The sequence below is a fragment of the Pezoporus occidentalis genome, unplaced genomic scaffold, assembly GCF_034315485.1.
Source record: "Pezoporus occidentalis ecotype Australia unplaced genomic scaffold, CSIRO_AGI_Poc_V1 ctg48, whole genome shotgun sequence".
Taxonomy (NCBI): Eukaryota; Metazoa; Chordata; class Aves; order Psittaciformes; family Psittacidae; genus Pezoporus; species Pezoporus occidentalis.
In genome coordinates, this window is record NW_026915813.1 from 6,334,296 (window position 1) to 6,347,789 (window position 13,494).

The 13,494-nt window shown below is 39.2% G+C and overlaps 1 protein-coding gene across 4 annotated transcripts in view; it reads right to left on the reverse strand.

Moving 5' to 3' along the window:
• The window catches only part of PPARGC1A (PPARG coactivator 1 alpha), a 369,112-nt gene that overhangs the window by 13,522 nt on the left and 342,096 nt on the right, over window positions 1–13,494 (reverse strand). For 3 of the 4 annotated variants that reach the window (XM_062636509.1, XM_062636507.1, XM_062636508.1), the window contains 5 exons: window positions 12,876–12,921; window positions 12,694–12,767; window positions 3,972–4,884; window positions 3,297–3,401; window positions 3,040–3,160 (listed from right to left, as the gene is read on the reverse strand). In XM_062636509.1, the coding sequence (XP_062492493.1) occupies window positions 3,040–3,160; window positions 3,297–3,401; window positions 3,972–4,884; window positions 12,694–12,767; window positions 12,876–12,921 (1,259 nt within the window). The remainder of the gene's footprint in view (window positions 1–3,039; window positions 3,161–3,296; window positions 3,402–3,971; window positions 4,885–12,693; window positions 12,768–12,875; window positions 12,922–13,494) is intronic. The other variant, XR_009968058.1, reaches the window with a different exon arrangement.

Here is a 13,494-nt window from a genome sequence, read left to right on the forward strand (position 1 = left end):
TCAAGGCCCCAATCCACAAAAAAAGGCACCAAATCTTCAGTAACTGGAGAGTGGTAAAAGAAGAAAAGGAAGAGCAGAAGAATATCACAGCACTTTTTGAAGTCAAGCCACCTGTATACAGCTGTAAGCCTAGGTAGGAATTCAGGAATCCGTACAGGGAAATGGTAGCCCAGGTTTCTAGCTGATCTGAAGCTACTGCAGCAAAGGTGGTTTGTGAAGGGGCAGGTGTTTAAACATATCTCTGCTACATAGCATGAACACAGGCTTCTAAAACAAGCCTCCTCAGCATTCTGCCTATGTCTTCACATCTGCCAAAATACCAGCTGTCTGCACAATCAGAGGGCATTGCTTCACATATGGCTTTGACAGATTAAAATATGAGAATTTTCTTCTCACTTCTTTTCCCTAGGTTTCCCACTCTTGCTGTCACACAGAGACTAATTCCTAGGTATTGAGCCAATAATACCTGGCGGCTTTTAGCTCAGTCATAATTTCTGTTCCCTTTCCACTGTGCATCCTTTCTACAACTAATTCCTGAGATCATAGCACAGTGCTTCTCATGAAGAAAAGCCACATGCCGTGTAACACTGAAGGCATTAGTAGTGCCTGATCTTGGGCCACCCTTTTAACAGCATCTGTAGGTATGTGGCCTTGAGCCAGTTCTGTCAGCACGAGAACGGGCTAGAGAGAAAGTAAAAAATTCCCCAATGCAGAGAGCAAAGGAATCTTAATTTATGGGACTGTGGAAAGAGTTCAAGGAAAAAGAGAGGAGATCCTTGTAGCTAGACCATAAATGAGTTCCTCCCTCAAGAAAGGAGTAACGCAGATGTGACCCGTAAGCCAAAAGGAGTACAAAAAGTAGCAGAGAATGTTATAGAAATAATACAGGTTTTATCACTGACTTCACGGGATCAGGGCTTTCCTTTCTTCTCTGTCCCCTAACCCCTACTTATTTGCAAAGGGGATAAACTGGCATGATTCAACACAGATTTTTAACGTAAAAGTGCTCATAGACTTTGGATGAAGGAGTTAACAGGATTTCACCTACATCTCCTGCAGGTCTTCCACAGGTGACAGGATTTTAATTTTTTGCCATGCTCTGTTTATTTATATTTATTTTTTTTAGTTCTGATTTATTTATACTTATTAATAAATAATCTCATTGATGAAGTTAATTATAAGAACAATGCTCACTTTAGAAATAAAGTAAATTCAAACTTGGTTCTGAAATGTCTGAACTTTTAACAGAGGAAGTTATGATGCAGCATATCTGCAGCTTCTTAAGTTTCTTTTCTTCCCTTTTTCTCTTCATTAGCTACTTGCCAAGTATTTGTATATTTTCAAATAGAACAAATTTTCTGCCTCCTCAGGAGGGTTCATGTTTATTTATACCAGTAAGGTGCAGTAATTGAGAAGTAGCAAGATACATCCAGGACAGAGGTCTACTTGAATTTCTAATTTGTGTTAGATCTAAGAGAGAACAGCCAGTGTAAGTTACGATTGCTGGAACGTAGCGTACATCTTTAAACAGATGGAAACCAGATATTTTAAAATAAATGGCAACAATCGACTTAAATATAGCCCTGTCTGAAGCCAAGCAAAATAATTCCATTGCCTTCACTAGGTTTCAAATCAGTACAGCAGAGCATGTTACAGCTCTAAATCTCATGCTTTACAAAATATACCTATCAGCCACACTTTGTAGATAGGGTGCCTGGAGCAGAGAAAAGTGAAATGGTTTGATGAAGCTCAGTAAGAACAACAGTAGCAGAGAAAAAAAAAAACCACCAGAAAATAAAGGTATCTATTGCCTTCCAGAACTTCTTATTGCTGTAGACTGTATCAGTCTCCATCAATCCCTACATGCTCCCAGTTCTGTAGGTGTAAGTATTAGGAGAAACACTGACAAGCGTGTGACAAATCACCTTTTACTACAAAGTCCACTAAAGGCACTGGAAAAAAGACCTATTCATTTTGGTGAGCCCTGGACATAACACTAAGGCAAAATCTGGAAACAAAGATCAAGTGTCCCAGTCTGTACCAGTTCATGTGATAGCCAGAGCACAGCCAGAACAGCAGTGAAGGTACAACAAAATGGAAAGAGCAGGACAGACAACAAAGAGGAAAATGTTAAGGTGAGACACAAAATGGCCTCAGCAATTACAAGAGGAGTCCAGATTTACATTTATCAAAACCATCACACAGTTTCTGAAGGGGCAAAAGCCATTTGTCCATTTACTAGCCATTCTTCTGTCCTACTGCTACAACAGCCCAGAGAGTTGCTCACTCCCGCACGGGTATTTCCTTTGCCTTAGGTATTTCAGTTGTTTCACACATGACTTTGATGAACAAAATAATTAAATAATACATATTCATTATGAAAGGGCCAGTGTTAATGACATTTTAAAATCACATCATGTCTTCAGACTATTTATTTTGCTAAAAATAACTTACAAATTAATCGAGACATTGACAGGGTTAAAAAAAAAGTTAAACTCATGCCTCTGGATTCCAGTTCTGCATTCTGTTGTCTGCACCCTCCATATAGACAACTACAGCTACTATGAAAGTCCAGCAACTGGTATGCAAGCTAACTCCTTACACTGGTTACGCAAAAAAAAAAACAGAAATATAGAAAATAAACATTGGTTAGTGGCACTCTGGTAGGTAATATATATAATATAAAATGGAGGTTCACTGATAGGTCTGTATAGGAAATTGGATCACTTTTCATTGTCTGTTGCTTGGGATGAAACCTCTTTCTACTAAGCCTTTTGTATCTGTTGACAGAGAAAAACTTGGAGAGTTGCAATTTATAGAACCTGAAAAAACTAGTATTGTAACACCAAAACACAAATTGTTATCAAAACTCGTATTTGCCTGAAATTCAAAATACTCAGAAATACATAAGCGGATTTTTGCATTACTTATTCTTTTATAAAAAAAACAAAGAAAATAAAATCTGAGTTCTATCTTTAGAAATCTGTGAAAAGAAACAGAGATCTATTTCAAAATGAAAGTTATCTTCAGAGTGCTTACAATTGCTTTCTGCCTTTGTCTCTCCCTTTGTTTGGCCCTTTCAGATTCCCGTTTTTCATACTCTTTGCGGTATTCTTCCCTCTTCAGCCTTTCATGCTGATATTCCTCATAGCTGTCATATCTAGGAAACACAACTTAGTCATTAAATCAAGCACCTGCATTTGTGAATGCAAAATCAGTAACACAATTTCTGGAACGCTTCATTATCTCTTGAGAACCAGCTGCAAAGCAAACCAAATGCTGGCAAGATGCACTACCTGGGTCTGTGACTGTACGGTGATCTGGATTGCGATCTTGCACGTAAGGGAGAACTTCTGTATGCTCGGTGTCTACAGTGGCTGGACTCATAATAGCAACAAGATCTGCAGGAAGAAACAAATTCACCTCTGTCATTCAGTTTGAATCTACTGACACCATTTTCTACCTCTTCTCCAAACTTACAATTTCTTCTAAGCTACCAGTGAGATTTTCCAGGGACAGTTTGCAATCTCCTAGTCAACTAAGAGGCCTCTGGTGATTCACACACACCCCCCCCCCCCTTCTGTAATGTTCCTTATTAAGGCTAACACAGAGCAGAGCGTCAGCCACTGTCAACTTCATCTGATAGGGACTGCAGCCAGATTGGCACCGGGCAGCTCACAGATAATGGGAAAGGTTAGTTGTGTACATCTCTCCCCAGTTGCTCTGCTGCTGACTTGACTGGCTCCACTCAGAAAGTGTAAACTTGGCAAATTTAAAGGATAATGGCAACAAGTGTTTCTGTAGCAACCCCATAACCTTCAGAGTTATTCAGCTTAGGAGCAACAGAACAAGTTGCACGGGATTAAGTTGTTTCTTGGTTTTTTTCTTTCTTTCCTGCAAGTTGCTTTATGTTTTTGCTGTTTTCCTTTGTATTAACTATGATGATGATACACGAATTTGCTGTACCATACCTTGAAGAGGATCTACTACAGGGCGACCTTGATCTCGATCGGGAATATGGAGAACGGGAACAAGACCTGCATTGAGGAAAGGACCTTGATCTAGAGCGCATCCTTTGGGATCTTTGAGAAAGTAAGGATTTGGGTGGAGACACTGAATCTCTGCATGGAGAGTTAAATGAAGAGCAAGAAGGCGAAACATCAAATAATGAATAGGCTTGTGTCCCATCCCAAGGGTAGCATAGTTTATCACTTTCATCTTCACTGTCATCCAAGAGACCATCCATTGTTAGTCCTGAATTTATAAACATAGGTAGTTTGGAGAATTGTTCATTACTGTAATCACTGTCCCTTAGTTCTCTGGTCTTATCTGCTTCTTCATCAAAAACAGCTTGGCTCGGATGACCAAAATGCTTATTCAGTTCAGCCCGAATTTCCTGGTCTTGGAGCTGTTTTCTGTTATTACCATGGGATCCCTGATTACTTGTTTGTAAAGTCTCTTTCTTGAAATACTGGTCTTGTTCTAAAGAACAACAAATCTGACACTGCCACCCAGGTGAAGAATCCTTAAATTCTAGTTGTCTGGAGTCCTGAAGTTCCTGGGATATTTTAATGTGTATTTCCGATTTTGAATTCACTGATTGACAGTAGTCATGGTCACCAAACAGCCGCAAACTGGGCCGTTTTGTCTTTCTCTCCTCATGTCCACTGGACAATACTGTAGTCTTGCTAAGCTGTGCATACAGCTCAGACTGTTCTGGACCCTTCTTGATTGGGTTACTTCCTTGAGAACTGGAAGACTCACTATAGCGGGGCTTTTTTGAAGGTGGTACACCAGTCTTGCATGATGACTTCGGCTTAGGTGAAGTCCTAAAAGGATTATCCTGGTTGGCTTTATGAGGAGGGGTTGTAGGTGGAGTTAGGCCTAAGGGGGAAAAAAGGAGGAACAGAGTATTTTTAAACACACTTGCAATATTTACAAAGGTGGCTATGTGCTTCTCTAAAACATGATACAATGCAAGAGCCGTTCTATGTCACTTTAACACTGCTAATACTGGGAATAAAGACGTGGGACACCAAAGGTCTAGTAACAACAATAGCAACAAAACTAATGCATTGCTGTTAATCTTCAGCATCATTTCTGTCCCTCCCCTGTCTCCATGACATCCGCCTCACTCTCTGTAGAGTCTGATAGAAAAGATCAAGGGATAAAAACCAAAAGACTTTTTTTTTTCTTGTAAGAAAAAAAAATCAAAAAGATTTTGATATAAAAATCAAAAGCCAAAAGACTGGCACCGTCAAAAACCTAAAGAAATTAGCAGACAAAAACCTGAATAAAAGCAAGTCTGGGAAAAATGAGTGCTACCAAAGGCACCTCAACAGGACACAGATCTTGAAAGCAAGGAAGTACAGCAACTCCACAACTCAACTGCAATGACTCTTTGTTTCTGCAGTTCATTAACTTAGTAAACCATTGCTAATGTATGTATAATACATTCATGTAAGCATAACTAATACATTTTGCCTGAAATGTGGTTCTGCAACTGAAACCCAACTGAACAATAGGACAACTGCAACTGTAATGAATCACTGCATTTAGAACTAAATATTAGTGAGAGCCAGGAAGCAGGGAGTCAAAATGAAACAGATAAGTATTCAAAGGCTAAAGATACCACTAACTGCTGGGATTGTTGACATAATTGTAAAAGATTGTATCACTATGGGAAGACAAAATGCCAGAAAGGGCCATTCCAGTAAAACCTGGGAATGAACACAGCATCTTGCAATTATTTTTATAAGGGTATAATATAACTCTTAATATTTTCTGTAGAAATGATAGAATTTCTTCAGACTGTACAAGAGGATAACCCAGGATACCAGGGCAGAGTAACAGCAAACAGCAGACATTGTCCAGGAAATATTTACTTTTCAGGAAGGTACTTAGTATGCTATGTTTGAAAAATTTGCTTCTAATTGATCCTATTGTAATTTAGAAGTATATATGCTTAAAATTTAACAAATTAGACTGAGATTAGGGAGTTCTAGAAAATCTAGACCATCCTTAACTACTCCAGAGGCTGATGCTGCCATAGATTTCTTCGTCTAGCCAAACCAATGAGCTTTCATTAGCAAGAATGAAAGGAGAGGGCAGGCACATTGCAGGAAATGTGTATTTCAAACATGGATATGGAATTTCATTTTGTACTGCAACAGAGCTCAGCAGATAAATGCAAATGGAACATGTTTTATAGTGTTCTGTTGTAAAGAAGGAAAAGTGTCCATCAATGCATAGTGCTCCCTAAGGAGCATAAATGGAGAATGCGAGTCCCATTGCATTAGCTGCAATGAATTTGTTCCAGAAAAAAGAAGCAGAAGTACCAAAGCATGAATACTTGATGTGAAAGAGAGGCTTGATTTTGACTGAATGCTTGGAAAAAATAGTTATGAGCCTAATGCCACAAAAAGTCAGGGAAACTAAGGCAATGATAATGACACCTAAAACTCTAGTTACCTCAGATTTCAAGAGTGAAAAAGTTTTGTGCGAAGTCATCACTGTTAAACTATTTCCTTTAACTTGAGTCTTCAATTTTTTCTTCCTTCACAAAAATCCAGCTTGAGTTAGCAGTGTGTATTTCACACCTTACCCACCTCCTCACTAACAAGTATTTTTGACTACCAAGTGAATTTTTGGTAAAACAAATAATCCTGTTCAAAATTCCTCCACAGTAATTTTCAAGTTAAAATTTTGAGCTCAGATTCAACAAGGATTTGAGTAAGCAGACTGGTTTTTAGATAAAAGATTTAGAACTGTCATTTTTATTCATGAAATTATACAGCCCCTGAGAAGCAGCTCTGGAGCTCATTACTGACTTTTTGGATGTAGTTTTACAGAGAATGAAGCAGAAATACAACCACTCCACAGTGAACATGCATATTTAAGAATTTCAGGCAAAGAAACCCCAGAGATAATCCAATATTTAAGATAAAATATTGTTTCCATTTTCACTTCTTTAAAGCTAGCTCCAGCAGGAAGCAAGCTAAACACAGAGTACAACTATTTCCAGAAGCCTGACAAGGACTCCAACAATCTTTAGAGCAGGAGAAAAAAAGCCGTACCAAAAAAAAAGCCCTCACAAAAGTACAGACTGAGCTAAATTTACTGGCGCTTTTCTTGCTGGCAGAACTTTGCTGGAGACAGCCTAAGAAAGGGCTTCCTCGTTGCATTTTGGCTTTTTTCCTGGTTTTCAGCAGAAGCAGGAAGTACACAGGAACAGATGAAAGTTGGAAAATGTTCATTTAACTTTTGAACAAACCTCCATTGGAGAATGAAGGAGGGAGTGAAGCTTTGAGTTCATGTCAACATTACAGAGTCTACAGAGCTCAGTGTGTCCCACGACCGATCTCCAAATCATGAACTTTGAGAAAACCAGTTGGCTGCACACTTGTTCATCTTTACACTAATTCCTGGTAATCTCCACTGAGGACCATGATCCCACATCAATGGCATTACAATATTCTATCACCGTTGGATTATTTCACACATGCCACTTTCACTGCCAATGTGTACATTTTAGCATTGACAGTACAAGGTATATTCTGTGCTCTCTCTTGAACTTAGCAGGTTTTGACAGATTTATGGAAGGACAGATGGCCATTACGGGCTGAAGGCTGACAAGAGGCAGTTCAGAGCATTGTTAACACACTTGCACAAACTCTCAGCAGCGCAGTGCTGTGCAGAATGTAATTCAGACTATAGCTTTTTTATTGCTGCCTATTTTCTTTTGTCAAAAGAGCCTGCTGTGCACAGCAACAAATGGCTGCCATTACCCAGAATGTAATGGGTGTCAGACAAATCACGTAACACAAACAATCAAGAGTATGTAGGTCATATTTCAACAGAGCACAACCTTAGCAATATTTATGATTACTGCATTGAAATGTGCTCTATAATAAACAAGTACCTCTACATCACTCACACTTATGTACTTCTGCACAGCAAATCTGTTAGAAGTGGTACATACTTTACAATCACCCCCATTAAGCAGTCTTTTTTCTTTTTAAAGTAAAAGGCAAGTATTTTTTCATGACATGCTATAAACCCATTTTCTTTGCGGGGACTTTTCTTTAATTGAATGCCTTTGGTAAATGGTACGTTTGCACTCTGCCTTGCTCTGTCTACATACTATGAACTCACTCTGTGATCTTGCGCTTGAAAACAGTGTACATCAATTTGGCAGCACTGCTGCTGAAACAGCACTGTCCTTCCCGAGCCTGTGCAACAAAAGGTGTTTGCCTGTGTGCCGACTCTGCAACCTTAGCCAAGAGACTTCTTCATGTCTCTGGGAGAGTGAAATGCTTTTCATATATTCCAAAATTCCACAAAAAAAAAACCAAAACAAAACTTTAGTAACTCATTTAGCTCCAACAGAAATTATGGGAGTGCTTTCGCATAAAAATATGACATCTTGACTTTTTAGGAATGATTTGCAATGCTGTTTTACATAGCCATGGATCTTTCTAAGCCTCTACTGTAACTTTTGGCATTTAAATGTTAGATGACGTTTGTTATGCTTTGAGGGGGCTGAGAATTAGTGTCCTTTGGGAACATAGACCTGGAACCTTTCTACATGTGCATTGAGCTTATCAGAGGCATTGAAAATGAATTCTTTTATACCTTAGAAGTTTGAAAACGGATTGTCAAGGCAAACATTATTTAAGGTCACTTAAAACACTGAGCACAAGATAACATCTCAATTCAGTAGAAGAATCAGAAGTGCTTTTGTGTGGCACAAGACTGCAAAAGCCAGAAAAATGTAATTAAATAGCCATCATATAATAAAAAACTGCATTGCTTGTTGAGTATTTAGTTTAATCCTGTTGTCAGTGCTCCAGAGAATACACACAGATGCCTGAAAATATCAAATAATTTACTAGATTTTATTCCCTCTGGACAACTCTTGGCATCTCACATCTCATTTTATCACCAACAGTCTGAGGTCAAACAAGTTTTTATATGATAGATTTTAAGTATTTGTTCATACAACTAAGAGATAACTCAGGTCTAGAAGTGGGCAAATAGCAGGGTATAAGTATCCTCAAGGATGCTTATGAATTCCAAATCATTATTCAAGTTGATTGTGTTCATAAAGCCTTTTCTGTCATCTTTTTTGAGAAATGGAAGTTTGCATGGAAGGAAGACCACTGAGGAGTTTTATGTGCTGGTAAATCACAGGGATCTGTGTGCAAGTGAGACATTTCACCAGGTCACCTGTTGTAGGTAAGAGGGTGGAAATAGCTGTCCACCTACTGCTTGAGACTTAAGCTTGTGATCTCACTTCATGCACTTACACGATGGCTTCGAGTATTTAGGAGTGAAGGTGTAGAAAGACACTGGGAGAACAGAGATAAATTTCAAACGTACAGGAGCCACACCATCTAACTTCTGGCATTCAGAGGTTCAGCACAAGTCTAAGACAGTCACTTGAGAATGCCTCAATCACCAGGATTAACACGGCCACCTCCAGAGGGTGAGTCACTCTCCTAGTCCCTGTGCCTGCAGGTGCCCCCTCAACCTGACTGGTAACAAAGAGGAGAGAAGTCTTCCAGTGACACAGAAACATCCCATGTTCCTGGAAGACATTAGACAGGTTCAAGCCCACCGCATCTTAGCAAGGCACTGGCAATGCAGCTAGCCGTGGAAATAAAGGGAGAATGACCTCTTGCAATCCTCTTACTCCAAATGAGACCTGCCTTACACAGAAATTTCATCCACTGCATTATGATCACCTAGAGCTCCTTCCATACTGTGATGCTCTGGTCCATTTTCCTTTGAATAGCACTAGAAATCAGCTGCAGGAGTTGGGATTGTAGACAGCAATGGACTTAATCCTCTACCGCAGACCACTTATTTAAAGTGCATTCAAAGAATTCTTATGTGTGGCTTGAAAACACTTTACAAAAATATTTGTTCCTTGTAATTTGACAAATAAATGTTTTGACAGTTTTAGGGAGGACAAAGTTACATTCACAACTACTAACAAATCCATTGTAAGGCAAGATATAGCATCAGCAAGAGAATGGTTTCAGTTTGACTTTAGATACATGAATCCAAAATGTGTGTGTGACGAAGACTGATGGCTCATGTGGGAAATGCTTTTATTTCTTTCTTTTTCTACTCTATAGTTAATTCATCAGTGAGGGAACCAATGTTTTTTTCAGGAAAGAGATCAAGGGAGCTGCTATTTATATTAAAATACTTTGTGCTTGGATAGTGGAAGCAGCACTCCTAATAGTCTTTTCAATTCAGCAGTAAGATCAAGGCAACTCCTATTTAAATTATAATAAATACTGCCTGTACAGTGCAAGCTGCCCTATATAAGGACAATGAGCAACGTGGTTACCTGGATATAATTTGGAGTTGTCAGGGTCTCACTAAGGAACTCCAAGGTGTTATTAATCACTACTGCCACTATTTTTTCCATTCTTTTTTTGTTTTGTTAGGTTTTTTTTTTTTTGGGGGGGGGGGGGGGGGGGGTGGTTCGTTTTTAACTGAATCAGGTCCCAGTTCTGCCATGATTTACTCACATACGCTCTGAGTTCTTCAGTACCCAAGGTTGTTTCTGTTATGGACTTGTCTGCTTCCAACAGAAGCAGACTTATGACACAAGACACTACTGCAGTATAAATGAGTTTAAAAGTTAAGACATGCACAGGTACTCCTATTTTTAGAGATTTATATACATATATGAGTATAAACATAAAATCCTTGTACCTGTGAAGGCAGAGATGAATACAGCTACCAAGTCATGAAGTACTATATCCTGAAACTTCCTCACCAGGCATTGCAAAGGCCAGAGCAAGTGCAACGTGAAGTCCAAGAGCCACCATCATGTGGCTCTGCTTAATAACAATGCCCCAGCTCCAGTTGGGGCAGACATGCTCCATCAACTCTTACCCTTCCTGATTATCATCAGTTTATTTTCTAGCTAGATTCTATTTACTTTCAGAGGGGAAAAAACCATCAAATCGTATTTTTATAGCATGACATTCCTGTTCTTGTATTAGGCCAGTTGTGCTGTTTCACAGCTTCTGGTGCATTTTTAATGTGCTAGTTCTCTAAAACAATCACAGAGCTGTTCTGTTTCCTCCTCTGTGCACAGCTGATAAAGCAGAATGAATTTGGTAATACCATGACCATTCATGTTGCCACTACGGAGGCAATACTAGAGGACTACCCAGGAGTCAGACCGATTCCCACTTTCTGTCTCGTCAGCTGATGGGCAGAGCAGGCTGCTGACTTCCTGGCTGGGAGAAAACACTGCTCCCTTCAGCAGTTTCAACGACTGCTTGTACCAGTCTGCTGTAGTCACCTCATCTGCCTCTTTCAGTTGGCAGCATTAAGCACTGACTTACCAGTGTGCTTACAAATGGGCACCCTCGTGCAGATTTGCTCTCCATTAATGATAAAAGAGGCTTCTCCATGCTTCAGACCTGGTGGCACTCAATGGGATTATCCTGCTGCATAGAGTGAATTTTGCCGTGCTTGTGTTGGATTTGTGAAAAGAAGGTGTATTGCAAAGATGCTTCCTTTTGCCACAAGAGGAATGATTAAGACTGCAGTTTTTCAGGACATAGCAGAGGGCAGCGTGCATGTTTTAATGCTGAACCAGTAATTTTCTGAAAAAGTGAAATGATGATTGTATAGAGGTGAAAGCTCGAAGTACATACATAGATCTAGTGCTTGGGCCTGCTCTTGTGTAAAGCTACCACTAAATTTAGAGGCACTAAGTTGATTTATGGTACCTGAAGATGTATTTTGCAATGCGTCCAAAAATGCTAGAGATCACATAATTTACAATCCACTGTTATCCTGGGAGAAACATGTGTCAACTACATCTCTTATTTTTCAGTGTTACACAACAGGAAGAACATAGTCTTGGCAATAGATCAGGCGGATCTCAACATGTGCTCTTGTGCTCAGTTCTGGACACTTCAGGAAAATGGAGGAAAAACAGAGTTCAGAGGAAAGCAGCAAAAAGGATCTGAGTCTGAAAGAATTGGCTTTAGTGGAAAGAAGAACTGCTGAATTAAATGAGCACAATGGGTGATGCATGAACTAAACCAGAACATGAGGAAAAAAATCTACAAGTCTTCAAAAGGTACAAACACCATGGATCTGAAAGGAGGAGGATAAAGGGGGATTGTGGGAAGCTAAAGGAAGAAATAAAGAGAAAGCAAGAATATAAAATGAATACCAAATTAAAAGAATTACCTCTAAGGTATGGAATAGTTTTTCAGTGGTAGAGAAGAAAGCTGTTATTTGTGACATATTAATCTAGAATTGACAAAGCACTGAAACTTGCAGTCACGTTCAGCCCTAGACTGGCCTGGAGACAGACTGGATGACATAACTTTTCCATCTGTAACATCTATTACACTGTGCTGTGGGGTCTATCTTTGAAAGATGGTGCTCAGCAGTACAGAAATCTATGGGGAAATGGGGAAGTATAACAGATAAATGGTTTCATTCATATTTTTCAAGAAATATGCTCTCTTGTGCAGGTTTGGAGCCATATTTTCAAACACATTCCTTCTCAGGTAACTGGATGAAGAGTCAATGCTAAACTGCATTGAAGTTAACCTCCTGGAGACCTCTGGAAGATCTCGGTGTACATGAGGTATATTAAAATGGACGTACACACAAGCCATGCTTAAAGCACACCCCATTTCTCACCTGCAGTTCCAGAGAGTTCCACACTTAAGGTTTGTTCAATAGTCTTGTTCTCAAATGGGGAACCCTTGGGATCACTGGAAGACAGGGCACATTTATAAAAACAAGCTGAAATGGAGTTGCTGTAGCCAAAATCTATTGAACCCCCCTCCCTTTTATAAATGTTTGCACTTTTTAGTACTTACTTTGGTGACTCGGGCGTCAACGGAAGTGATAAACTTGTTGGTTTGGCTAAAGGGAAAAAGAAAGCAATTATGGAATATTTAAGCACTCCAGAACATATACTAAAAAGATTTATTTTTATTTTGGAGCTGGAATCCTATGTTAGTCAGTTAGGGCTGAGCTCTGATGACAGTTCAATGGCCATTTCAGTGCATCTATCTTAGCTAGATAAATAAGGAGACCCGGTACTAAAAAGGCACATAAATTTCAACAATGATTTACATCAATTACTATGCCTCTGAAATACAGTACACAACCCAAATGCCAAGAACCTTTCAGAACAAGAGTAGTTAAGAATCAATGAAGAACTCTACAGGATACACTGTGAAAATGAGATTTCTCTTAGAGTTAATTTAAACTACAGTTCACGTTTTGTTTGGAAACAGGAGCAGCAGAATAACTATGAAGTAACAGAACGTTATGAATATTCAGTTAATTTTAATTCTACAATATACAATTTTATATATAGCACTGAGAATAGGCTGTTTCTATGAGGCCAGAGTCCAACCAGTTATAGTCCAAATTTCTGCAAATTATCCTGCAAACTATGACAAGCCACGGACATAGTCACAGATGGTTAAA